We start from the raw sequence: 24,479 nt of genomic DNA, 5'->3' as shown, positions 1-24,479 counted from the left end.
AGGCAGAGCAGTAAAGGGATGCTGTGGACAGCCTCGCTGCTGTCAGAGGATCTGTTGTTTACAGAGTGTGTAACTGTACAACACGTTGATTTCCATTGCTTCTTGCCTACTATCTTACACGAAAGTGTGCCAAAATAAGTATTAAAAGTGTTTAAATCTATCACTTTCCCAACTCAATCATCTGTAAGTTTTCTGTACCAAGCTTTTAAAATTACTGTTATATAACATTCAGCCAAGGTAATATCAAAATATATTTTATTCTGGACCTCTTTCAGATCTGATTCAAATTACAGTTGTCAAAGCAATACAATGCAAAGGGAAACTGCAACAGAAAATGTGCCTAGAAGGGATATAAGGGCCTTGGGGACAAATCATTGTGATGTAGAACCAAAATACATCATAAAGTGTAATTAACATGGTCCAGGACAGTATAGAACATCTATATCAGTCTTCTTTAGACAATAATCATGAAAACTGAACAATAAAAGTCCTTTAAACAAGTACAAAAAACTGTCATGGGCTGGTTTACACTTTTACAACAGTTGTAATTTAACTGGATAACTGAAGAAATGATGCAGACATTTTAATCCAGTGCTATAGGTAGGCTCACAGAATTAGACCCAAAGGATTTGTAACTCCAAATGAAACCATTACAACTACAATGTCAATGTCAGGAGAGAGAGAAAATTACTTCTGTATTCTAGAATTACTGTTCTGCACACTGCAGTCTGTTGAGGACAAGATTGCAAAGTACACTGGACTAGCAACAACATGCAGACTGTTTTCTTGTATTTACCCACAAATGTCAAAAAACATCATGAAGTAAAAATGAATGATTATTTAAAAAAAAAAAAGAAAAAAGAAAACATGCCTCAAGTTACTGTCAAGCTTCAAACTTAAAGGCAGAGAAAGAGAGTATGTACTCAAAGCTACTGATCTGAAGCACTATTAACACTAAATCTGCAATCCGTAAGAAACGGCAGATTTTCCTGTTTTGTCTGCCTTCGACCAGACTGACAGCGAAGACAGCCACACTTTCACAGACCGTGGTTATTTCAGAGCTTTCTCTAGAGGGAGGAGTGAAGGCTGCTCCACGGCTCTCTCCCTACGGAAAATGTCAGGGATCTCGATGGAGATTTACTGCTGCCTCCCGAAGCCTTATCTGCTTCTAACATGCCACAATGTTGCTTCTGCTTTCTTCAGACTTCTGGAGAGTGCGACACCGATCCCGCTGGGGAACGGCTCTACAGGGCTTTGTGAAGCTGGGAGATACGGCTCGTCAATGGGAAGGAACGCTGGGCTAAAGCCGGCAGCCCTGCTCCCGCAAAGCCCCTGCTGAAGCCCCGGGGAGACGAGGCTCGTTCGCCCTGAGCAGCATGCTGTACGTACGGTGTGACACGGACCCCAAGCCTCCAATGCTTACTCTGGCAAGGTTTTCTCACGAAGTGAAAGACAATGGGATTTCTGATTGAGTCAAGATTGGAAAATTGGGTCCCAAGGCTCCTCTTTGCTAAACAGACAAAAACACACAACCTTTATTTACACGCTGAAAAACCCAGTTTGCAGTTTTAAGGAAACTCCTTCATTCAGCAGAACTAAACGTGTCAGCTGCTAAGGCTGCTCTGTGGGCAAACTGGCACAGCCACCCTATTCCCCTACTAGTCTTCCTAAACACAAAGAACATCTCAAAGGTACAACGTCCCGTTAAATATACCCTAGCATGAGGTAAGCAGTGTAAGGAAAAAGGAGTGCTTTTAAAATGAAAATTAATTAAAATTGGTAGAAATCTTTGGCCTTTCTCTCAAGATGCATTAAAGTGTCATGAAATCAAGAAACATGCTTCAAAATGCCATGTCATTCTGACTCTGGTAACTATTACCTCCCTCCACCCAACCCAGAAAAAGAGGCACTTTTAGTGTTTCACATAAGATTTCCAATCATCTAGTAGACACGCTAAATAACCCTGCACAATTGTAGTCCCAGAATAAACTGAGTTTATCAACATTACAAAGAATCCAAAAAAAGCTTTTACGAGGACCTAGATATTCTCTTAACTACGCCAGGAAGTCCACTGGTTGGGAATCTTTACATCAATTTAAAAACGCAGAAAAAGTAAAATAGAAAAAGAGGAACTCTACAGAAACCTGGACCTCATTATGCAGAAATGAGAAACGGCACGGACAGACAGCAAACTCGAGAGCAGTTCCTTTCTTATTCCTTCATTAACTCTGAGACCAGTTTTTCCCCTTCCTTTTATCCTCTATCTGGATATTTGCCCGTTAACGTGTTGAACTGGAAAAGATACTAACTTCGATGTGTGCAAAGGCTTATGCACACATTTGCCTTTACACTCAGAAAACAGGCGCAACAGAATTAACCAGTAGGTAAGATTAAGCATGTGCATACATTTATAAAAATTAGGGTCTTACTGACATTTGGCATACTCAATTTAGGGGAACAATTTGGATAGTCTACCTCACTATTGAATACGAGGTCTTTGTGCTATAAAATATAATAATGTCATGGTTTTCTTTTTTTTTTTTTCTTTTGCTTCACAGAATCACAGAACCTAGCACACCTGGCATGCATGCATTTAACAGTGTATAAAACAAGAGGCGAGAAGAGGTGTGAGCAGGAGCAGCACTGTGGCATGCTAGTAAAGGACAACAATAAAATACCTAGTGGCCAGACCCGTCGCTACTGGGAACTGGCAGAATTCCACTACAGTGGGGCACTGCTGATTAACACTGGGTTGGGGGTGTTAGCCTGCGCGTCCAGAGCACTCACGTCAACAGATCTGGCATCGCTGGACTATGCTTCAAGCACTTGAAAACCCTAGACCTCTGATACTGAAGCTCTGTTTTATCTATTTATGAATATGTGATACTATGCTTAAGCAACTAGAATTACAACCAAAACAGCTGATGATTGAGAAAGAGGAAAATGGCAATACCCTAAAACATGGCTGTGTGATTTTGCAGCTATGTCACAGAATTCCACCACAATTGTTTAGATTGGCTGAAAGAATCATCCAATAACTTTTATGAAAATGAATAAACTGTCCATATTAAAATACAAAAGTACTATCAAGAATCACTTCTGACTTTCAGGTTTAAATTCAGTGCAATTGACAAACGCATTGCTAAATGAAAAATGCAGCTTAAACATACTCAAAACATTTGTGTCTATTCCTGGGAGCACAGTTTAAAATTATTGCACAGATTTTTTTTTATTTTTATTTTTTTCATTAATGACAGAGGTCAGCCACAGTCATGGACCTCCAGCAATAAAAGCAATATTTCAAGTGCCAGACACTCAATATATTAGGTTTCCTACATACTGTAACTCACAGGGTATGCTCTAAACATTCGTAATATGTTCCAAAACCCTAAAAACAGCTGGCACCGAACCATCATGGATGACTGCCTTTATGGATATGACTTTTTGTTATTTTAAATGCTGTATACGATAGTATTATATTCCTGGGGTATATATAAAGAACGTATTGACGACTTCTCTTTACCACTGGCAAATTGCTACCCTACCTTAGCCAAACTCAGACTTGCTTCAAGTCGTGTTTACTCCATGGAAATAGCAGAAATGAATGCCTAAAGAACGATTGTTAAAATGTCAAAGCTGCATTACCTTGATTAAATCAATTTATACGCAACTTGGGGGGGGGGGGGGAAGGGGAGAAAAAAATTAGACTACCAATCATAAGCCACAAAATTATTTGTGATTGAAATAGTGTTCTAAAACTGATAACTTTGTAAAGCTCTGTAATATAAACCATTCCTTAAGTAAAATGCCTGTGACATAAATTTGACAACCTCTCTTTTTATAAATTTACACTCTTGGAATCTTATGCAAGCCATGATGCAACCTTTTCAACTACACATACGCGTAAACACAACCTCATGCTATCATTTACAAATAAAATCACTATCAGTATACTTTTAATCACATGAGCAGAAAAAGGTTTGCCATATACATCTGTCATTGTAAGAAAAATACTTGATATTGTAAACAGAGTAAAAGACACTATATAGTAGTGATTATTAAAAAAATAGCAGCTTACATCTACCCTATATTTGGAAAAAATGTAGTCACAAGATACAATAAACTGCAGGGCTGGAGCAGCAGGGGAATTAGTGCAAGTATTCATCTTTTAAATAAGCTGAATCACTGCTATTAAAATAAACTTGAAGCAAGTCCTCTGTTTAAGATTTTTTTTAAATCTAAGGTAGTAAACATTTTGCCTCTTAATGGCAGTGTTATCAAATATATGCCAAAGATTTTATTTTAATAAAGAAAAAATTACATGAGATACTTTTAATACTGGAGTTTGGTTACAATTATACATCTAAGCTCCTACAAATAACGATGGCCAACTCTCAGAGAAGCTGTGGCATGAACCCTTGTCCAGAAAGATCTTAACCTCTTAAAAAAACAAATCCCCCAGCTATATTTTGCTCCTTTCCACAATAGTGCACAATTTAACCATATTTTAGCTATGGTCTTAAAGCAACAGAAGATGCATTTTTTCTCCTCTTTTTTGTCTTTTTTTTTTGCGCATCCCTGTATTTTTCTTTTCTGTATATTTGTGCCCTTTTATTCTTAAGTTTGGCAGAATTATGTCCCAAATAAGAAACTACTGCATTTCAGCCATGTCACCAGAAAATAAAACATAGCATTATACCCATTACTGTCATACTTCGTAGATTAGTGGGATGTGAAGTATCATGCCTCAAAGAAGGCTTTTTTCTTCTCTCTCCATAATCCCTTTTCCACCCTCCCTCTGTTCACACGATTGTGCTCTGGGAGCCACAAAATGTACCAAACATTATCAGGTTCAGTCTACCTCTTCAAAGAACGCATTAAAATACGTTTCAAAGAAACATTTTTTTCAAGGTGAAAAAAAAACATAAACAAGAAACTAATTCACTCCCTTACTTCATGCATCCGTAAACTTAACCAAAACAAAACAGAAAACCCAATGTTTAAAAGCAAAGAAAAAACTACTGCTGCAGATTTCTGTAAGTCCATTTTCTCTGTACACACAAACTGCTCAACTACTGAGAAGGAAAGAAAAAAAATACCCCACAATCCATTGTCATAATGGATTTAGAGGGGAAAAGGGGTAATGAAGGCTGCCATTAGTATCTTCTGAATTTGGTATGTATATGGGTCTGCTCTTGTATACGGTATATTTCTCTCTCTCTCTCTCGCTCTCTCTTCTGTTTTTCATATCCAAAACATTTAAATGTTATTTTGGGGCACAGCAGATTCCAGCACTTGGTGAACAGGATTCACAAGCTGTGACAAAACTCTGTCATCCTCTTCAGGGTGTAATTTTTTTTTTTTTATATACAGTATATGTATATATTTCTTTTTGTTTGGCTGTAGTGGACTGGCCATGGTTCAATTGGGACTATAGCAGTACATGGGTCAGGGACAGTCATTTTGGCTATGTACACATTCATAGTCGGTCCATGGCTTCCAACTAGTAGCGCTATTTCCGTAGGTCTAATACACAAACCTGTAAGGGAAAGAAAAATACACATATGGAAATTGCACTTTGCACAATATGACACATTTATACAATTCTGTGTAAAATATCTGAGCAAAACCCATGAAACAGATTGTGCAAGCTTAATTTTAAGTCTATTTGTGACTTTGGTGGAAAAAATCACCAGGTGAGCACTTTAGGTATGAGCACGCAGCCAGACCTGCTGCCTAATGAATTATGATTGGAACATTAAAAACATCTTATGTAAGCTGTTTGCTTGTTACTTAATATTAGAAAACCAGGAACTTACTTGAATCTAATTTACAAAAATACAGTAAGATGAAATTAAAGATACTTTGTGGGGAAATACTAGAACCGATCAGAATAATCTCAAAAAGACATTTAACATTGCAACATCATAAATTCCAGTTTTAATCTTCCGAAACTCTTCACTAAATAGTACTCCTAGCTCTGTCAGATACAGAAATCTACAAGTATAACAATCATAAACAAACTATGCTTTTAGCCATCAAGTAGTTCAAAAGTTCTCCTATAATTAGTTATTACCACCTATATCTAAAACAGAGGTGGTGAGGCAAGCTTTTGCTAACAAGCTGCATAAAACAAAACAAAAAAAACCACAACAATATTTTAAAAAGAGTCAAAACTATATGAAAACCACACAGATCTGTTGCAAGTACAATCGGTCTCTTGGGTCAAATTAAGTGGAAGCCTGGAAAGGTTAGGCCACATGTATATAAAAGGGTAATTTAGGGTAGAATGATAATTAATTTTACTCAGGATATGCCTTGAGCTATTGTTGCTTCCATGATATTTTCTATAATTATATGAAAAAAATGATATAAATAACAATCCAGGAACACTGAACTATTTCCATAATAAGGACCAACAGGGACAAAAAATTTAAATTTAATGCTTTTTCATCTTCTAACTTTGGAGGGTTTAGAACAGTGACACATCAAGCTGGAAAAAAGGCATCCTACTTTCAATATTACAGCACCTTTATATGAAAATAATCTACATGCAAGCTGGCTGTATTCAAACATCTGGTACATATGGAAATATTGTCGCCATTGTTAGCCAAAAGACCTCCAAACGATGTTTGTCATCAGACTGCCAAACAAGTCAAGCTACACTTACTGAACCATCTGAAGCACTTGCTCCAACTTTGTCTCCTGCTGCATTCCAGCAAACCTCAAAAATCCCTCCTGTTCCCCGATAACTGTGAACTAGGGCACCTGTCTACAAAGGGACAAAACACAGAATTAATATAACAAAACACATGCAAACAAGTACATTTCCACAACATGTAAATCTTCCCCACTGAAAGCTGAAATTCTCAGAGCAAATGCTTCAGAGACTCACGGACGGCCTAAGAACTGTGTAAAAGGACTTACCTAGCAATTATTGCATCTTGATCTCCTGCGTTTCAAATACGAACCCATAGATGACCATGACCACTTTCAATTACTAAAACAAGCCCTTCAAAAATTAATATCCAATCCCCAATAGCCAGAGATCACATCTTGCCTAACAATAAGGTCTTTACACTTTCATTTGCATTCAGCCCTTTTTTTGCCAGAGAAACAAAAACAGTAGTAGTGCTCTTTCTACGAAAAAGTTCTGTAGAAAGATCTGTCATCATCACCATCTCTCATTTTACATTCTCTTCCTTTTCAGTGAAATTCAATGAAATAGGTATCATGCATCAGATTTCTACATCTATATTCAGTCAACATTTTTCACAGCAAACCCGCTTTATCAGGAGTTTAAATTTCAGAAGTAACAATTTTTGGAAGGAACATGCTATGGGAGACACTTTGTTGAATGTGTTTCGGGGTGTGGGGATTTTTGCTAATAACATAAAGACAATTATAAACCCTTCACCACAGGCAGGCAAATTTCTCTCAGAGAGAAATTAAATATACATTCATTAATAAAAGAAACCTGAGGATAAAGAGAAAGTGAATCAGCATATTATCAAAGGCAAAGTACTTTGTAGCCGAAACACGACAGAGCAGCAAGGGTTAGAAGAGTACAATGGAAAAGACTGAAAAACAAACTTTCTGAACAGGTAGAAGAGCTGTACCTGTGTATTCCAGATGTGTACACATTTATCAAAGGAGCCACTGGCCAGGTACCTGCCATCAGGACTGAAAGCTACACTGTACACAGGTTCTTGATGTTTTGTCAGAGTATGAATACAAATTCCTCTGTCAACATCCCATAACCTAACAGTAGAATCAAAGGATGCACTATCAAGAGAGAAAAAACAGATCAATTACTTCTCAGTTATACACAATTTTGTGTTAAATACAAACATGATAAAGTATCCTACATCCTTGGAAACATTTTACAAACATACATATGTAAAAAGCGAAGCAAACATAAGGCTCAATTTTTTAAAATGCATTTAAAAACAGGATTAAATAGTACCTTGCTAACATAAGATTGGCATTTGGATTATTTGTTCCTGGTCCTGTAGGACTCCATTTGATAGTATAAATTTCTTTGTTGTGTGCTTGCAAGTCATGGACACAACTGTCTTGTTTCATACTCCAGATCTATGATAAAATAGAAGACAACACAAAGACATTTAGCACAGTATTGTATCAAAATACTTTTTTTTTTCTTCCTAAATCTTTCTTCATCATTTGCAGCCTGACTGTTACCTTTTACGCTACTCAAAACATTTGCTATGACTACTGGGTTTCTAGAGTAATTATTAAAAGTATTATTTCAGTGCCCTCCATTCTTTGAATTCTAAGTACCTGATGGGGTTAATAAGTAATAAAGGTATCGTCTATAGAAACCAATCCGCACGTGCTAACTACAATTCACTTGAAAAATATAGGGATAATAACAGATGCTAAAATGAGAAGAGCAGTATGTATATGTTCATGTCTGAGTTGACAAAAAATCCCAGTCTTATTTTTAAATGAATTCCTTGCTACACAGACTGACTAAAATAAAGGGGCAGTAGAGAAAAATGCTGTTTTCGTACAAAGCGGTAGATGCATACTGCAAAAAACATTATGGCATTTTCTTGGCTTATAACGATTTGCATTGCCAGGTGTTTGTTCAATACTTCGCACAGAGGAGGATTTCCTTAAGACTCCAACTCCTCCACGCTAGCCTTCAACAGACACAGTAACTTCATTTTATTAAGATTTACATAGTAATTATTTTTGGAAAAACATGTTGGGGTAATTAAAACTGTAGAATGACTCTGGCTGAATCGGAAAAACAAGGGAGTACACACAGACTTTCAAGAAACAATATGCTACAGCTTTCAACTAGAAAGAAGGGGAAAACAGAAGAAAACTAGGAAAAGACCTAGTCACCCATTCTTGTATGCGTTACACATTAGATGCACTCCAACTATTCCTGTTAACCAAAAGCAACCAACAAGTGTGACAACTTAATGATTAACGACCTAATTTTGTAAACAGCTAAAAGCACCTAATAAATCACACTCCAAGTCTCAGGGTGGCAGCCTGTAACAAGTTCTCTGGACCAAAGCTTGGCTCTGATTAACAAAGATTTGTTGGGATTGCCTGTTCTTGTTATATTAAAAAAGAATAAATATTAGACGATATGGAAAGTACAATGATGTCACTGGACTGCCCAAGCTAATGGTTTGTATCGCAGAATCCTACAACAGCCGTTACCAAAACTCCCGTTACCTTTAGAGTCATATCATCAGAACAGGATGCCAGAAGATTACCAGTTGGATCCCATTTGATTGCGTTTACTTCATTCTAAAATTGAACAGCGAGAATAAGTTGAAGTCTTCACTTTCATTACAAATGACAGCATACCAAAGACAAAGTTGGGCAGCAGTTGTATTTGCATAATTATTAGTATTTTAATAGTTAATTTTCATTCCTACCCTCCCCTTCAAGAACAACTTTTTGCTGCCTGTTCACCACATTTTCCCATACATGCTCTCACACAACATGCACGATACATAGTAAAGCCTAAAGTTAATGTGTTTCTTCTTCTAAAGCTCACCTTTGGTATGCCATCCTGGTAAGAGAGGCTGCATGTGGGACTAAGTATTGTTCTAAGGACAGTTTACCATATCATCTTAACTACAAATACATCCATCACTTCTTGCCAAAGACCAACCATTATGCAAGTGCTGTATACTTGCAAAAATATTGACACTCCCCCCTTCCTCCAACCTCTCATTACTAAAATACCATGCAGTAATCTGCCATTTCCCAGTACTTACTGTGTGACCCTGGAAGGTTTTGATGGGCCTATCTTGTCCTAGTTTACAGACATGAATACACATGTCTGTACTGCAAGAAGCAAATGTGTTGTTGCTCTGCCAATCAACATCTAATGCTGGTGCTAAAAGAACAAGATATGTAGAACTATGACATGTATTCTGCAGAAATTTGCTTTACAAATTTAGCATGCACTACCTTAGAACAAATGTCAACAGGAAGCAACTATTAATTGTACAGAAGTTCTTAAAGACAGGCAAACACTCAGAACAATGTGAAATGCAGCCAAAAACAATCTTAGAAAGAAAAATGAGAAAAAAAATGATAGTCACTAAAACTATATAACTGAAATGAAACTCTTATGCAGAAGACAAGAGCAAGACAACAAGCTATAGTAATCTACAAATAAATCTCCCAAGTCCCCATCAGAAACAGGTTCCCTCAGCTTAGCACAGTCACGCATGAGCTATCTCCACTAACAGTGCATGCTTGTGCTCATAGATGGCAGAGAATGAAAGGTGCTATGAGTTTTTTATTTCAACATATTAAGGTGTTTTAACCTGAGGTTTAATCACAGTCCACATATACCACTTAGCCAGGCTGCGATATTTATAGCAGATATACTCCAAACAATTCTGTGTGCTACCAACAACTGATTTTCTTGCTTGTTGTCATGCTACCAAAAACACGGGACAAGTAGAATAAAAAGTAGAAACGAGACACGTTTCTTAAAGGCCCTTCAATAACTTGTTTGTTGTTCTCTCTATTTTCCAGCTGATTCCCGCAGGCTTGCACAGCATGCAGCCCACAGAGCAATTTGTCTGACCTCCCCGAATGGCAGCACTCTCATCCCAGCTGGCCAGTGAACAGCCTTTAGCTGGTTTGTGTCCAAACAAATTGGGGATGGCACAGCGGGAAGTAAAGAACAATGGGATGTGGAGATGGGATTACTGTAGCAGGAAGGTGATGAACAGTCCTTGGCTGATAAACATAAATCCTCTGAGGCCCAACCACTTGGTATCTGCCCCTGTACTGCAGCAAATTGGTAATACCTGGACTGTCTCTTATGATTTCCATATAACTGCAATGAAATTATGAGTTATAAAATTCTAAAACTACATGAGACTACAAATAAGGCAGTCAGTATCCAAAGACTGCCTGTAAGACTTTAAAATGGTGTACACAAGCTCCATAAACTTCAGGTATTTTATTTCTTAAATAAATAACACTTTTTTTTTCCCCCCAGATGACAATCCTGAATAAGCAAAATCAATACTTACCAGAATGAAATGGAAACTGCTGCTTGGCTTCACCAGTGTGGGCATCCCAAATAATTGTGGTCTGTATTAAACAGATAAATTAACAATAAACAAACTTGTACAACTTGCTAATTTCCCACAACTTCCACCATTCGCATGTATCAAATTACCTAGCCTACTCCCCACTGCCCTCACCTACATGATTAAGTGTTTCTAGTGTTTTATCCACTACTAAAGGAAATAGTGGTAGATCTACAGACAACAGAAGAGAACCTTAACACCTAAACAGGTGTTTTATCATAACATCTTAGGGTCTGCAGGGAAGAAGGGGGTTGTGAGTTTTTGTTTTTTAAATCTCTCTTTTCAGTCCTATTTATATCCTTCTAATCCACTTCACACAGTTAATTTCATTTCAGATACTTGCATATTCAAATTGTCATTTCAATTCCTTGTTTGTCCCTATGGAGATCTTTATACAAACACAGCCTCATAAACCAAATCTTTCAGATTCTTTCAGATTTTGGGGTGTAATTTTGTTCTTGTTCTGAGTTCTCTGCCAATACTCCTGCTATCTTTCTGATAAAAGAAAACTTTGTAGTTTATTAGGTATTTCATAATCAATATATTAAATACCAATATTCCTGGCCTACCTTATCAATGAAAATTTTTGATCAATGAAAATGTTGAGACTGAAGTCAGCAGAAGTATAAACTGACCACAAGTTATTTATGAAAAAGAAACATAAGGTTGAGCCAGTCTTTCTGCTAATGCAGAGTATTTTTCAAAGCACAATCTCAGCTGCTTTGTCCAATGAGTTTTATTGACTGAAACAATGAGGCTTATATCTCCTCCAGCATATTTTTCGGCAAATTAAAGCTGAAGCCCCACAAAGGTGGAGGTTTACATCTTTTACATCCTCACAAAAATGTAAAAACTGGCATAAGCCATCAGAGCTGCCAAAAGAAGAAACCCATCCTTTCCATGCTTTGAAACATTTACTCTTTTCATTCCTTCGTGCGAGCACAAGCATTTATAAAGCTGGGCACTAAGGCAGACCAGGTTAAGCCAATGTGGGAAAATACAGCCATATATAGAGAGGAAAATATCTGAGGGTCGGTTACTACTTCACAGGGTACTGCCAGTTTCAAGTATTGCAGAACTGGGGTCTTACTTCTGCACCCTGAACAGGTTATAAACAGGAAAAACTAAACAACTTTTACTATTCTTTGAACTCATCTTAGGTCTGTTCTTCATCATCACTACTGCATCTTTCCTACCATTTGTAAAATCTCTGACTAACTCCAGCTTTGAATTTAAAGACCTTGCGAGTCTTTAAGTTTGTTTAGAGGCATGAAATAAAATCAAAGTTAAACAATGGGCTTCATGGCATTATGCTACGAGCACCCCCCAATCAAATATATTGACTTTTCTTATGTTCCAGCTCTAACCTTTTTAATCACTCTCAGGCTTGAATGATAACCAAATCAGCCTGAATCTATTCCTCCAGTACGATTCTTTTTCTGAGGCTTTGCATCACATGCTTCACTAAATTGTACCTGATTTGGTTTTACAAAGGTTTAATGTTACTGCATTCAATGCACTTACTTTGCAGCTTACACTAACCTAATTGGGAAGAGACCCAGGTACATTAAAATCTAATGAATTAAAGTATTTCAATAAACTATTATAAAACACAGTGAAACATAGCTAGCATAACAAGTTCTTTGTAAGTACATATTTACGTCCCATGCCTTTAGTTTAAATTTAGTTATTTACTTTCTACAGCTTTGTTATTATGTTTACAATTAGATTATAACGGTGAAGTAAAGAATTTTAATTTTACCAAAGATTATCTCACCTTGTCCACTCCTGCACTTAAAATGAAGTTTCCTTTCTTGTTCCATTTTAACGCAAATATAGGACCTTTATGTTGCCCTAAGGTGCTGGCAAGATTACCTGAAAATTTATATTGATATGAATACATTAAAAAAATAAAAAGCTATGTTGTGAACCACAATAAAGGAAAAATACTAGAAATTAAGAAGTATTTCACATACCATCTTTAGTCCATATCCTTGCAAAGCCATCGTAAGACCCAGTTGCTAGAAGTGTACCTTCACTCTGCCGGCAAAAAGGTTATTTTTATTTAATTTTACTGTATAATTCAAAGTTAAGGAGCACAAAGCAAATTTCAGGTAGCAGACATCTGCATAAGACTGATGATATTTATTCCACAGACTACAATTATTTAAAACAAGTCCCCAAAGTACAACACAAGAAATTACAATGCAACTCAAAGTGAGATATACTTCGTGTGCAGCTACAGATGACGCATCGTTGCTGTCACTTAAAATTTGACTATGCAAAACTGTACGTACAATTTTCTCACAGTATTTTGAGCACTGTCATTTTGACTTACGTTCCAGTCCAGTGATGTCACGTCTTTGTTGCTCGGTACATCCTGCCCTCCTTCTCGTATACAGTGTCGAAGTACCAGCTGCGTTGAGCCGCTTGTGCTGTTTTCACTGAGGTTCCATATCCGTGCTGTTGAATCTCCAGATCTACAAAACAGTTATGAGGATATTACCGCTTCTCTCGATTCATTTCAATTAAAAAGGTCTTCCTTTCAAAACAATGAATATTGTGGCCTTTGATCTAGAGGGCACTGTGGCTAGAATTCTTTTAACTTGTTACTATACCCATACAAAAGTACATCAATGAACATCAATATTATGTATATCCATAGTTAATGCAGCACATACCCTGAGGCCAAAAGGTCACTAATGGGATTCCAGGCACAGATGAATACTTCAGATTCATGGCCACGCAGTACCACTGCTTTGTTGGGAGGGATTTCAACATCTCCATCTACTTCCATCATATCTGTGTGATTATCTGCATTATGGGAAACAACAGTAGAGAGAGGTAGATTTTAATATTTTGGGATAATACAGTTTAATTACTGTATGATCAGGATTCTTCTGGAATAAGTACAATTAATTCACCATGCATATGGACCAAAATTGACAAAGCTGCTACATTCCTTTTTCTTTTTTCTAAATCCCAATCTGTTTATAGTTCTTCATAAATTGGTACTTGGAAAAATGAAGTGAGAAACCTCCTCTTCTAAACCTCAGCATCCAAATGGACTTCATTATGAAACTTCAAAATTGACACCAAAAATGACTTCATGTTAAAATATAAATGCTGATTTTAAAAGTACTCACCATTTTTCAAGCACTAACTTGCTTAGTACAATATGCTGCTAGTTTATCTTGTACTTCAAAAATACGTTTATGGCACACTAGTTTTCAAAAATCAAGTTCAAAAATCATCATAGAATTCAAGCAGGTTTTAAATCAACACTTCTGACACTTCACTTCTAAAATGGCTTTGATTAAATATAGTAACATTTGGTGATACGGTAAACTGCTAACAGAGCTTCTTAAACTGCATTGGCAATTGCTGCGAAATTGTGGCAATACATAGCTTTTTGTGTGGAAGGGATGTTGAATCCATTTTGTTCTGTAAAATGTACTGGGGGTAATTCAACTGACAAAACAGTTTTCTTGCCAGCTATCATCAATCATTTTCTATTATTAAAAATATTTTCACAATGAGGATAAATGCAAAATATAAAAAATGCTAAACAGTTCACCTGCTCCATATTTACTCACTGTGATTAAATAAACTATTTCACATTTATTGCTTAATTTAACATTAAGGGTTTCTGTCACTGTTTGTATGTGTGAGAAAACAGAAAAAGCTATTAGAACATAAGCATTCTTAAGATACAGTACCATATAAAACCCTGTTTCAATTAAAGGGAATCAATGTTAGTATAATTCGATGTTCCAGCCAGTAGGGGTTGCTGGTATATCACGTTTAACAGGAGCTGAGATCTGAAGTTTAAGCTTACTCGTTCCAGTTCACAATTCACAAGCAAATCTTAGGAGATTTTTACATGAAAGCATCAAAGTTGAGAGCTTATTTGTTTAAACCAAAGATTATATTTCTAAGTTTATTTATAATATATAATAATCAAAAAAATAGTAAAATCCAGTTGTAAAATGTAGAATTTGTACATGGCCTGATACGAATATTTTCTCAAAAAGGCCTTTACTTCAGGAGCTGTTACAGCAGAAGCTGTAACTCCTGCTGTCAAATGTGTAACTCAGGCTTCCAGAATAGTATTTTCAAAACCTAATTTTGATGTCTTACCTTAACTTTTCTATAATAAGCCTGATTGTAAGTTATGCTCGACCAGCGATGACAAATAAAACTCGCTTGTTTCACCAGTCGCAACTAAAACCATGCAGTGTAATTGTGCATAGCAAATCACGAAAACTGATACTGCTAAAGAAGACAAAGGACACAGGATTTGTCTTGGCAACCACGATCTTCTCAGCATGATAAGGAAGTCTGCCCAACAGAGAATTAGTTATAGATCTCTGATTCAGTTGGTTAGCAGAACCTGGCAAAAGTAGTGCTTGCTGGAGCATGACAAGCAGTACCGTGTTTTAACCAGCTAAGGATAAGCAGGCTCCTCTCCTTGATCCTTGTACAGGGCCCAGGGTTGGGGAGGTGTAATATTTAAAGAATTGTCTCCAACATTTTCTCTTCAGGCAAGAGCTCCCAGGGCGTTGTAGAAAATCTTCAAATGACAGGGAAGTAGCAGTACTGAAAGTAGGGTCAATTGTACATTGTAAACTAATGAATTCAGAAGTTCACACCTCCTCCTACAACTCCTAACATCAAAGCAGGGACAGTCAAAGGTGAGACACTATTACAGTATCACGTACAAATAAAGTATTCTTTGCAAATTGAAGGGTTACTAATACCTATACACATTTATCGCATTCTCTGCTAGCTAGTACTAAGGCACGTGAAGAAGTTATATGAAAAAAGAGAAGGAAATGACATATCATAGAATCACAGAATGGTCTGGGTTGGGAGGGACCTTAAAGATCATCTAATTCCAACCCCCTGCCATGGAGGGTTTGGTTAGGCTGAGTTCATTTGTCTCAACTTACTTGCTATAGTATGTGCTCCGTTCTCTTCCCCATTTGCAGTATTTTCACCATTTTTTGCTGATCCCTGTTGGTTAGTTGCAGCTGCGGCTGCAGCAGCTGCTGCCTGCTGTTGTGCAAGTTTATCTCTGTAGGCCTGTTGTCTTGTCTGTACCACATCAGGCATCACTGCATCTATCAGTGAGAGAGACTCTATCGGCCTACCATCAAACAAGGTACCATCCTAAATTACAGCAGAGGGAGAGAAGGAAAAAAAAAGACAACATCAAATATGAATTAGCATAACTGGCAAAAACTCTAATATAAACTAAATACAATAAAAAGGAAACAGTTTACAAATGTTGCTGGAAGTGATTTCTCATTTCTGTGGTTAGAACTGGAATTTTACTCTAAAGTGAAGTGGCCACCATAAATATGCAAAAAAGCCACTGCAGGCCTCTGGCAAAGGTTCTGGAATCAAAATTTATATGCTTCAGGTTTGCTAAGTTGTCTGCTAAAGCAAAAAATTCTGTAAGCTATCTATGAATATGATTTCAAACATGAGTGGCTGTAACAAAGTCTAATGGTTTGTTTGAAGAGCTGCAAACATTGCAAGTCAGGTCACTGGCTTGTGAAGTTATTCTATCTTATTAGACTAATACTTTCCATAAACATATTATCTGGAGAGTTCACTAGTTTTCTTCCTTTTTTTAAACAGTGTTGGCATGCTTTCAAACAACAAAGAAGAATTTTATCCTGAAATGGACAAGACCCAGTTAAAAATACCCTTATACATACGCTAGGGCTTTGCAAGGATCTATTTTTAGGACCTAGAAGGATTCCTTGTGATAAATATAGGGTCTCCTTCTTTTATTCCGATCACTTGGTTTATTTTTCTGAGGGTTCCTAAGGGAAAGGATTTGCCTCATTGGGACTATGAAAACAACACATAAACAAAAGACATACGGAAGACTGGAAAGACAGCAGAATTAGTGGAAAAATTGTTTCCTTCTGTAATAGAACTGGCACACACAAAAGCTGCTAACCTTCCAGGCATAAATAAGAATGGAAATTGAGGGTGAGAGTCTGCAGTCTCAGGCAGGGAGACACCTCGCTTTCTGTGCTGATGGAATAACCATTTAAACATCAAGTTCAATAGATCCTGGTCAAAGATGAATTAACCAGCAGAGGCAAAAAGCAAACTGGCATACTTCATCCTTCCTGCCACAGACTGAAACCATTTCTCTATTTGGAAATCTTGCCTTTGGCCTCTCATTATCTCATTACAACAAGTCACCCAAGGGAGAGCTGCTCCCCTCCCTAGCCCAAGTCTACGGAAACACAAAGTAAGAGGTTACTCGTCTCAATGATTATTTTATCGCACTTTTCTGGATTTACTGCAACATTATATTAGGGTAAAAACTCTACAGACAACGGACCTTTAAGCAATGAGCCAGAACACCATGCCTGGTGTTGTGTGGCTGCACAGGGCAGAACCCCTACCCAGTTATGTCACTCCATTCTGGTTCCACCACTGGAGTCATAGTGAACACCAGCAGTGAGGAATCTGAAGTAAAAGTAAATAAATAGGATACAAGAAAGTTAAGAAAAAATACTAGCATTGAAACTTACTGCAAGCAAGGACATAATGCTCCCGTAGACAAAGCCTGCTTACCTCATTAATACTGACTTCTGCCTCTACATACTGCAGACCTTTCTGGATGATGGAAATCAAAGCAGCTGGTGGCACCAGAGCACCGTTTATATTGGACTGGCTGATATGGCTCTCTATACCAAAGGTAAATGCTGAATGGGAAAACCCTAAAGACAAGGCAAAAACACCAGAATTGATTTATAGATGGACAATGCAACGCACCAAAGAACAGCAAGATCTCCTGTTTACAAATCTAAGCAAGTTTTACAAAGTTACAGCATGCTTACAAAATATGAAAAGCTCATCATAACACTTCTTTTTCCCTCTTAATGCTTCTAATTTAAAAAGACAAAAACTAAGTTTGTATTAGCACAGAAATTATTAATTTTATCATTGGCAAAACATTTATGCGTAAGTATAAAAATATAAAAAAATAGCCAGTTTTATTTAAATAGATTCAGTTGTTATTTTTTTCTCACTGGTTTGTTACCCATGAAAATAAAATGAATCTGTACGTAGAACAGAATTAATTTCATGTTATGGTGCTGTCATAACTGTGCATGTTTTAGCACTTGGAACTCCACCAGTATTGTGTGCTGATTAAGAAGTGACAAGCACGTTATGGTGCAGCACTGGTGGCTGCTTCCTATTTATTTGACTGCCCTGGAAACACAAATTTAACCTAGAGAAAAATAATTGTTTCAGCAAATTAACTTTACTGTCATATAATTTTTTTCTTAAACTACAGTTTTTTGTTTGTTTTTTTTTTCTTTTTTTTCTTGTCAGATAACTAAGAACCTGCCTGCAAATTTTCAAATGAAGATAAAGCAATTTTTAAGTTTGGCTTCTCTGACAAAAGCAATCTGCAAGTGGAATAGGAATGTATAATTGCTTTCTGCAAATTCAGGTGGAACAATGAGTTTCTTCTTTCTTCTGACAGAGACGGAAAAACCCTGCCATCCACCACTATTTCTGGTGCTTCTTTGTCTCAACTTGAGAAGTCTATAAGCAGTGGACAGATGTTGCATCAGCCTCCACCAGTTCTGAAGGAAAGGTGTATGTGTTAAAGCCACAAAACCTCTTTTGAGCAAAAATAATACAGCTGCAGGTAAGTACTCAAAGAACGTATGTATGTTTACACACACATCTACAAGTAAGACATGACTGGTTATTGACGCCTGCATAGAAATATAAGAAAAGACAATTACTTCTAACCCTTAGAGTTAGTTATCTATGACACTGCTTCCCAAAACCAAACATCAATCCTGTGCCAGTGCAAAAAAAAAATATATATATATATATAATCAAGGTTTAGCCTCTTTCATCATCAAAAAGGTTGCACCTGTCCTCAGGTCAGGGTCACTGGCAACATGCTAGGATGAGATTTGAAAAGCAAATGGGATCTGAGAAGCTGACAATAAACCTGTTAAACTAATCACCTGGAGCAAAGAATTCCACTCATCCAGTAAAACTAGTAAAATGTGGTTTGTTTTTTACCCCACTATTCTTAAAATTCTAGGACTCTTTTCCTCACAAAACTCTAGTGATCTTAACAGTTACTCAGTAAAAACTCACGGAACGAACTTGGGTAAAAGGGTTCTTACACTGAATTTAATTTTATCATATGTATGATTTTATGATGCATAACCGTCAAACAAGTTTTAAAGAAGTCTGAAGCCACCCATCAACAACAGAAAACTAATAATCAGTAGATGTTGAAAGGTAACATGCACACTGAAGTTGATCCCTTGAACTATTACCTTAAGATTTGAGTTTACTTCTGATTTGAAACACAGACTTCTTTTATGTATTGCTAAGACCATATTCCCTCCTGCTAGCTGACAATCATCATTTGTTCAAAGACTGGAGCACGCCCTGATTTCCAGTCAAATCTGCCTGTTCTAAACGTAGACTGCTTTAAGCAATCGATATCAGAGCTGTAAGTAAAAGCTAATGTTGTTTCTACTCTTAGTTTCGAGAGCATCCACCACCACCACAAAAACCACTGCAGCCATATGGTCACATCTAGAAACTCAAACATGCAACCCAAACTGCTGCGCTTTTGGAATTTTTTAAAATAAGCTAAGGGATCATACCATCACTACAGTATTCTTGCTCATGTTTTGCAGAAATAGTTCAGATATAAATGGCAGGAAAAAAATTTCTTTGCAAGTTTGACAATATTCATCTGTTTTGCTCTTACTCCTAAGAAGCCGGAGACTTTGGCTAGCCTTACACAGAAGGAGAAAACCTTCCAAGAAAGTGTCCTTTGGGAAGGCTTTTCAGAATCCAAGTCATTCTTGTAAAAATAAAAAAAAATAAAGCTGTTCATTTGTATTTATATTCAAATGATACCAGTAATTTGGTCACAGCTGCCATTTTTTTTTCCCTTGAAATACAGCAACGTCTGCCCTTCCACAGTCACAGTCAAGCAAGAAGTTTGGTCATACAACAACAGCTTGCAGAAGCACCATCCTGCGTACTTCATGACAGAGCAGGAAATAACTGTATTTTTGGTTGTCATCCTTCCTCCCCTCCAAAGAATATAGTGCGAAGTGTCGTTGTGACCCTGTAGCTAAAAAAGATCACCAGGAAAGTGCATTTCTAGTAATCATGTGAGTCCTTGGTTGACTGCCATCTGAAATCTCCAAACAACTAAATCTGATTGTTACAGAAGGTAACTTGGCAGGAGTTCATTCTCTTGTTGAGAAGAAACACCAAGAAACAGTTCAGACAGAAGCACATGCCTACTGGCAAAATAATTAAATAACTTGGCATTGGCTAAAGTCGGTTGCAGATGAAAAACAAATAAATTAAGCATTGTTAGAACAATCAGAATTGAAAAAAAGAAAAAAACAACTCACCTGACTCTTGTAAGTATCTATATACCAGGAAGTTAACTTCATCACTGCTTATACTCATCTTTATTCCCAGTTAAACCATGAGGTCACAACAAAGGACACAACCCTAAAAATAAAAAGTAGGTCAATTAAACATTTTTTTAACAAGTAAAACATATTTCTCAACAAATGCTATATTTATAAACTAAGTAGCTCCTTGGCAGCACAGACTGATTTTATTCGGTAATGTGAGTAAGTCTACCATAGCCGTTAAAACATCATTTATCTCTCAGCAACATTAAGGTCAGTAAATTAAATACTGGAGGGCCAGATTCCCAAATGACGTAAATTGGTATGAACTGGGAAAGCACTCCCCTTAACACCGATATTAAAAATGCCTCATTTCACAGGTCTTTACACAAATAATCGAGTGAGTTCCACCTAATCAACATTATTGCTAGGAAATACATTTTTCAAACTTTGGATTTCTCCATATTTGGGTAACAAAGATAGAGCACTTGTTTTCGCTTTGGTATCCAGGCAATTTCTCACTTTTACTTCTAATCTGCTTCAATTTTCAGGTCCTCCTGCTCTAGGAAAATTGTGTAACATAGGCTACAACACAGTATATGCTTTAAGAAGAGCCCAATTTTTTCAACTAAAAATTAGAAAATGCCTCGGCCATGTATTTATGCTTTGCAAAAATAATTCTTAAAATTAGAGACAAAGTTTAAGCAGAGCCTTTTTAGTAAAAGCATTTCTCCATGCTTTTAATCAATGTTTTAAGAAAATCTATGGATATAGATAGATACACAATTATATATGTACACACAAGGATTTTGCTCAATTTTATTGAAAGTAAATATTTAGCAAGAGAAATAATGCATCAGAATATATACACTTTCGATGACAAATTTTGAAAATAAAAAGCATCAAGAGGCTTTAAAACATGAAAATAAGACCATACTTTTTTTTTTTTCCTCCTTACTTTAAGCTTCATTTTTGAGAACATTCTCCTGACTTCTGAATGTTTGAAAGTTAAAATCCCGATCTTTCCATAACATCAAGCAAACACAGAAAGACGTCAGCTCCCGGAAGATTACGAAACAAGGTGCACCTCCTGCTCCTCCTGCCTGCCTGGCACCTCACGCCAGCGGGCCCTTCGAGTGTTTTACCCAGCTGCCACCATCATTTTCCGACAGAAGTCAGAGAAGGTGACTTCCCTACTGTTATTGGACAAGGCTTGACTGGACCTCATTTAAATAAATAATAATAAAAAACAGCTAATAAGTTCTTGGTGTTAACTATCAGCTTCATTTGCCGCTGCTGCTCCAAGCGGGAAAGCCGTGAACCCAGCAGTACACAACAGGTAAAAGATTGATCTGCATCATGAGGCTGCCAAACAGCAAAAGGCTTTACATATTCCTTCCAGGCATTTTTTTCCCAGCAAGATTCCCCAAGAAAACAGGACAAAATAACCACATCGCGTCTCTTGTCATCTAACTTTTGAACTTCACCGTCCCGTTTCAAGCGAATCCGACAGGGAAGAACTCCAGGGACGAGACTTTCCTACAGGCCCCACAGCAATGGCAGCTGTGAGGGAGAAGGGGCCCAACCGAGCTCCCCCACAAACGGAGGGGCTACAGACAATTTGGGCAGCGAAGGGGTGCATTTACCCGAAACCAGGCAGGGCTGCAGGGCACAGGGACGCCCCAAAGAGCCAAAGGGGAGCGCAGGACATTGGGGTTGGGAGACAGGGAGCTGGGAACCAGGCCGGAGGCGGCGCAGAAATCCCGGCCTTGTGCCTTCCAGTGCTCACTGAGAGGCCTGGGCTCAAGGGCTGCGCTGGGGAAGGAAGAAAGATCCTCAGAGTTTCTTAAGGGAATAAATAAAAAAGGCAGAGCTATATAAAGTCTTCTCATTTCTATTTAAGGGAAGAAAATAACTGGTTCCAGTACAACTTCTTGCTAGTGCAGCTCAACTTTCAAAGGTACGCTGGTACTATGCTCGCACTTCCCCCATCCACAGCCCCCGGTGGTGCCAGACGTACAACGTTTATTTTTCTGTTTAATACCTGGCAAATTACTGCACACTTTGGGGGATCATTTATCGAGCAGCGTGTGAGATGAATGCCACTTTCAGCCATTTCATGCATTAGCAAGCAGTTCTTATTGTCAAGCCTGGTGCAAATCATCTTTAAAGACTCCTCATAGCAGAAAAGTTCTGCAGAAGCAGGAACAATATCCTTCAGAAAAAGAAGGTAATTAAATTTAAAAAGGCTTGTAAAGAAGCCTTTTTACGTGAAACACACAAACGGCAGCGTCTGTGTCATGAGTCTGTTACTGATTTTTAAAGTCTCATGGCGTCATCCAAAAAAGATGGCTCAAAATGCAAGAACCAGATATGAGCGCTACTTGCTACATAGAAAAGATCTGTATTATTAAAATAAAAAGGGCTCCCCCACTCAAAGCAGAATTGTTGAAATGCCACAAATTTGCCTGTCACATTATGTAGCTGGATAACTAACGAAAAAGCTAACATTTTGCATGTGTTTCAAAAGTGTTATTCACCCTGCCCAAGTCAAATGAGTGTAATTTTTCAAGGCTGGTTCCAAGTGTTTTTAAACAAGCTGCTTGGGAAGGTAAGGACAACTCCTGCCACTCAGCTCATGGAAACTTGCTTTCCTACTCAGCTATCAAGAGGTGGCAGTGTAACACTGGCTTTGGTACGGTAACAACTCCAACAATACAGAAATGTGTTAAATAAATACACAGCTTGCCTGATGAGGGCATGAAACTGAAAAGGCTGCTAAAGTTTCCCTTTTTTTAAAAATCAAGCTATTGCTTTATCCATTTTTCCAGTGCTTGTTTAATACTCCTGCGAAGCCCTTTCCTAGCGCCCCCTCCCCACAAGAGCTGTGGTTCACCCATTGCACCCCAAGGGAGGAATTGTGGAAGGAAGGAGCAAAGCCAAAGAGCCCTCCTTCCATCCCCAAAGCAAGCTGTCAAACTGAAGACAGGACACAGCAGCCACACGACAGGAGGGGACAGGATAACTCTCCCCCTCTGACACACCCGAGGCTGATGCCAGGCTGGCTGCCGGCCGGCCCAGCAGCAGCAGCAGGTCAAGCCGGGCTCCCCCAGCAGCGGGTCCTGTAGCGTGGCCACCTCCAGCCCGAGTTGCCAGCCATGCAGCCAGCTGAACCTCCGTTTCATGTAATGGCGAGGCTGCGGCACCGCTTTTACCAGCCATGGGGACAGGGCTGCCCCATGGCTTCCCGCAGGAGCTCCCAGCGGGACTTTGGGCTTTTTATAAATGAGCAGGAAAGAGCCGAGCCCCTGTTCACTCCCAAGTGCAGAGGGGGCTCACCACAACCACAACGCCAACCAGCCCCACGCAGCGCCTTGGGTGGCACCGGGAGCCCCAAGCTGCTCTGGTCACCCCGAGGTCCCCCAGTCCCCACAGCAGCAAGAGGAAAACAAGGTCGGAGCAGAAGTGGGACAGCCAAGCCCAAAGGCAGCAGCCACGCTCAGCAGTCGACGCACACGGCCACCCCCTCACTCCGTGCCCAAGCTGCAGGTGGCAGAGGATGTCTGCCTAAGAAAACCTGTAGCACAGCAGAAAATAAAGCAGCTAGCCTACCAACAGTGTCAGCTCCGCTTTCCCTAATGCCCGCACAGGGCCCCAGGGTTTGTCTGGGAAGTGACAGAGATTTCGTACAAGTGGCATCAAATAAATGGAAACAGAAACATGAAGAGAGGAGGAAAGACTGAAAAGAAGAAAAATCAGAGGGGTGGAAATAGATTTATCTTTACATATGAATGTACCCCTGCACATACACACATACCCCACATACTAACAAATATACATCAGTAATGGCACTTTATTTCCCCCAAATCTGCTGTTCCCATATGCAATTAACTATTTGTTTGGGGCAATTAATAGCATATTG

General features: G+C 38.2%; 1 protein-coding gene across 6 annotated transcripts in view; it reads right to left on the bottom strand.

Annotated features, from left to right (window-relative positions):
- Positions 1 to 238: 238 nt before the first annotated feature.
- TBL1XR1 (TBL1X/Y related 1) overlaps positions 239 to 24,479 on the bottom strand; it is a 111,432-nt gene continuing 87,191 nt past the window's right edge. For all 6 annotated transcript variants that reach the window (XM_083849059.1, XM_083849058.1, XM_083849060.1 and 3 more), the window contains 14 exons: positions 20,552 to 20,654; positions 17,709 to 17,854; positions 16,058 to 16,277; positions 13,787 to 13,919; positions 13,444 to 13,585; positions 13,082 to 13,145; positions 12,883 to 12,980; positions 11,046 to 11,106; positions 9,768 to 9,889; positions 9,217 to 9,291; positions 7,967 to 8,094; positions 7,620 to 7,785; positions 6,671 to 6,772; positions 239 to 5,539 (listed from right to left, as the gene is read on the bottom strand). In XM_083849059.1, the coding sequence (XP_083705185.1) occupies positions 5,513 to 5,539; positions 6,671 to 6,772; positions 7,620 to 7,785; positions 7,967 to 8,094; positions 9,217 to 9,291; positions 9,768 to 9,889; positions 11,046 to 11,106; positions 12,883 to 12,980; positions 13,082 to 13,145; positions 13,444 to 13,585; positions 13,787 to 13,919; positions 16,058 to 16,277; positions 17,709 to 17,854; positions 20,552 to 20,609 (1,542 nt within the window). In that variant the 5' untranslated portion in view covers positions 20,610 to 20,654 and the 3' untranslated portion in view covers positions 239 to 5,512. The remainder of the gene's footprint in view (positions 5,540 to 6,670; positions 6,773 to 7,619; positions 7,786 to 7,966; positions 8,095 to 9,216; positions 9,292 to 9,767; positions 9,890 to 11,045; positions 11,107 to 12,882; positions 12,981 to 13,081; positions 13,146 to 13,443; positions 13,586 to 13,786; positions 13,920 to 16,057; positions 16,278 to 17,708; positions 17,855 to 20,551; positions 20,655 to 24,479) is intronic.

Source organism: Anser anser (assembly GCF_964211835.1).
Source record: "Anser anser genome assembly, chromosome: 9".
NCBI classification, from domain to species: Eukaryota; Metazoa; Chordata; class Aves; order Anseriformes; family Anatidae; genus Anser; species Anser anser.
The sequence above is the reverse complement of the archived record's forward strand: the minus strand, read 5'-3'. Positions and strand labels throughout refer to the sequence as shown.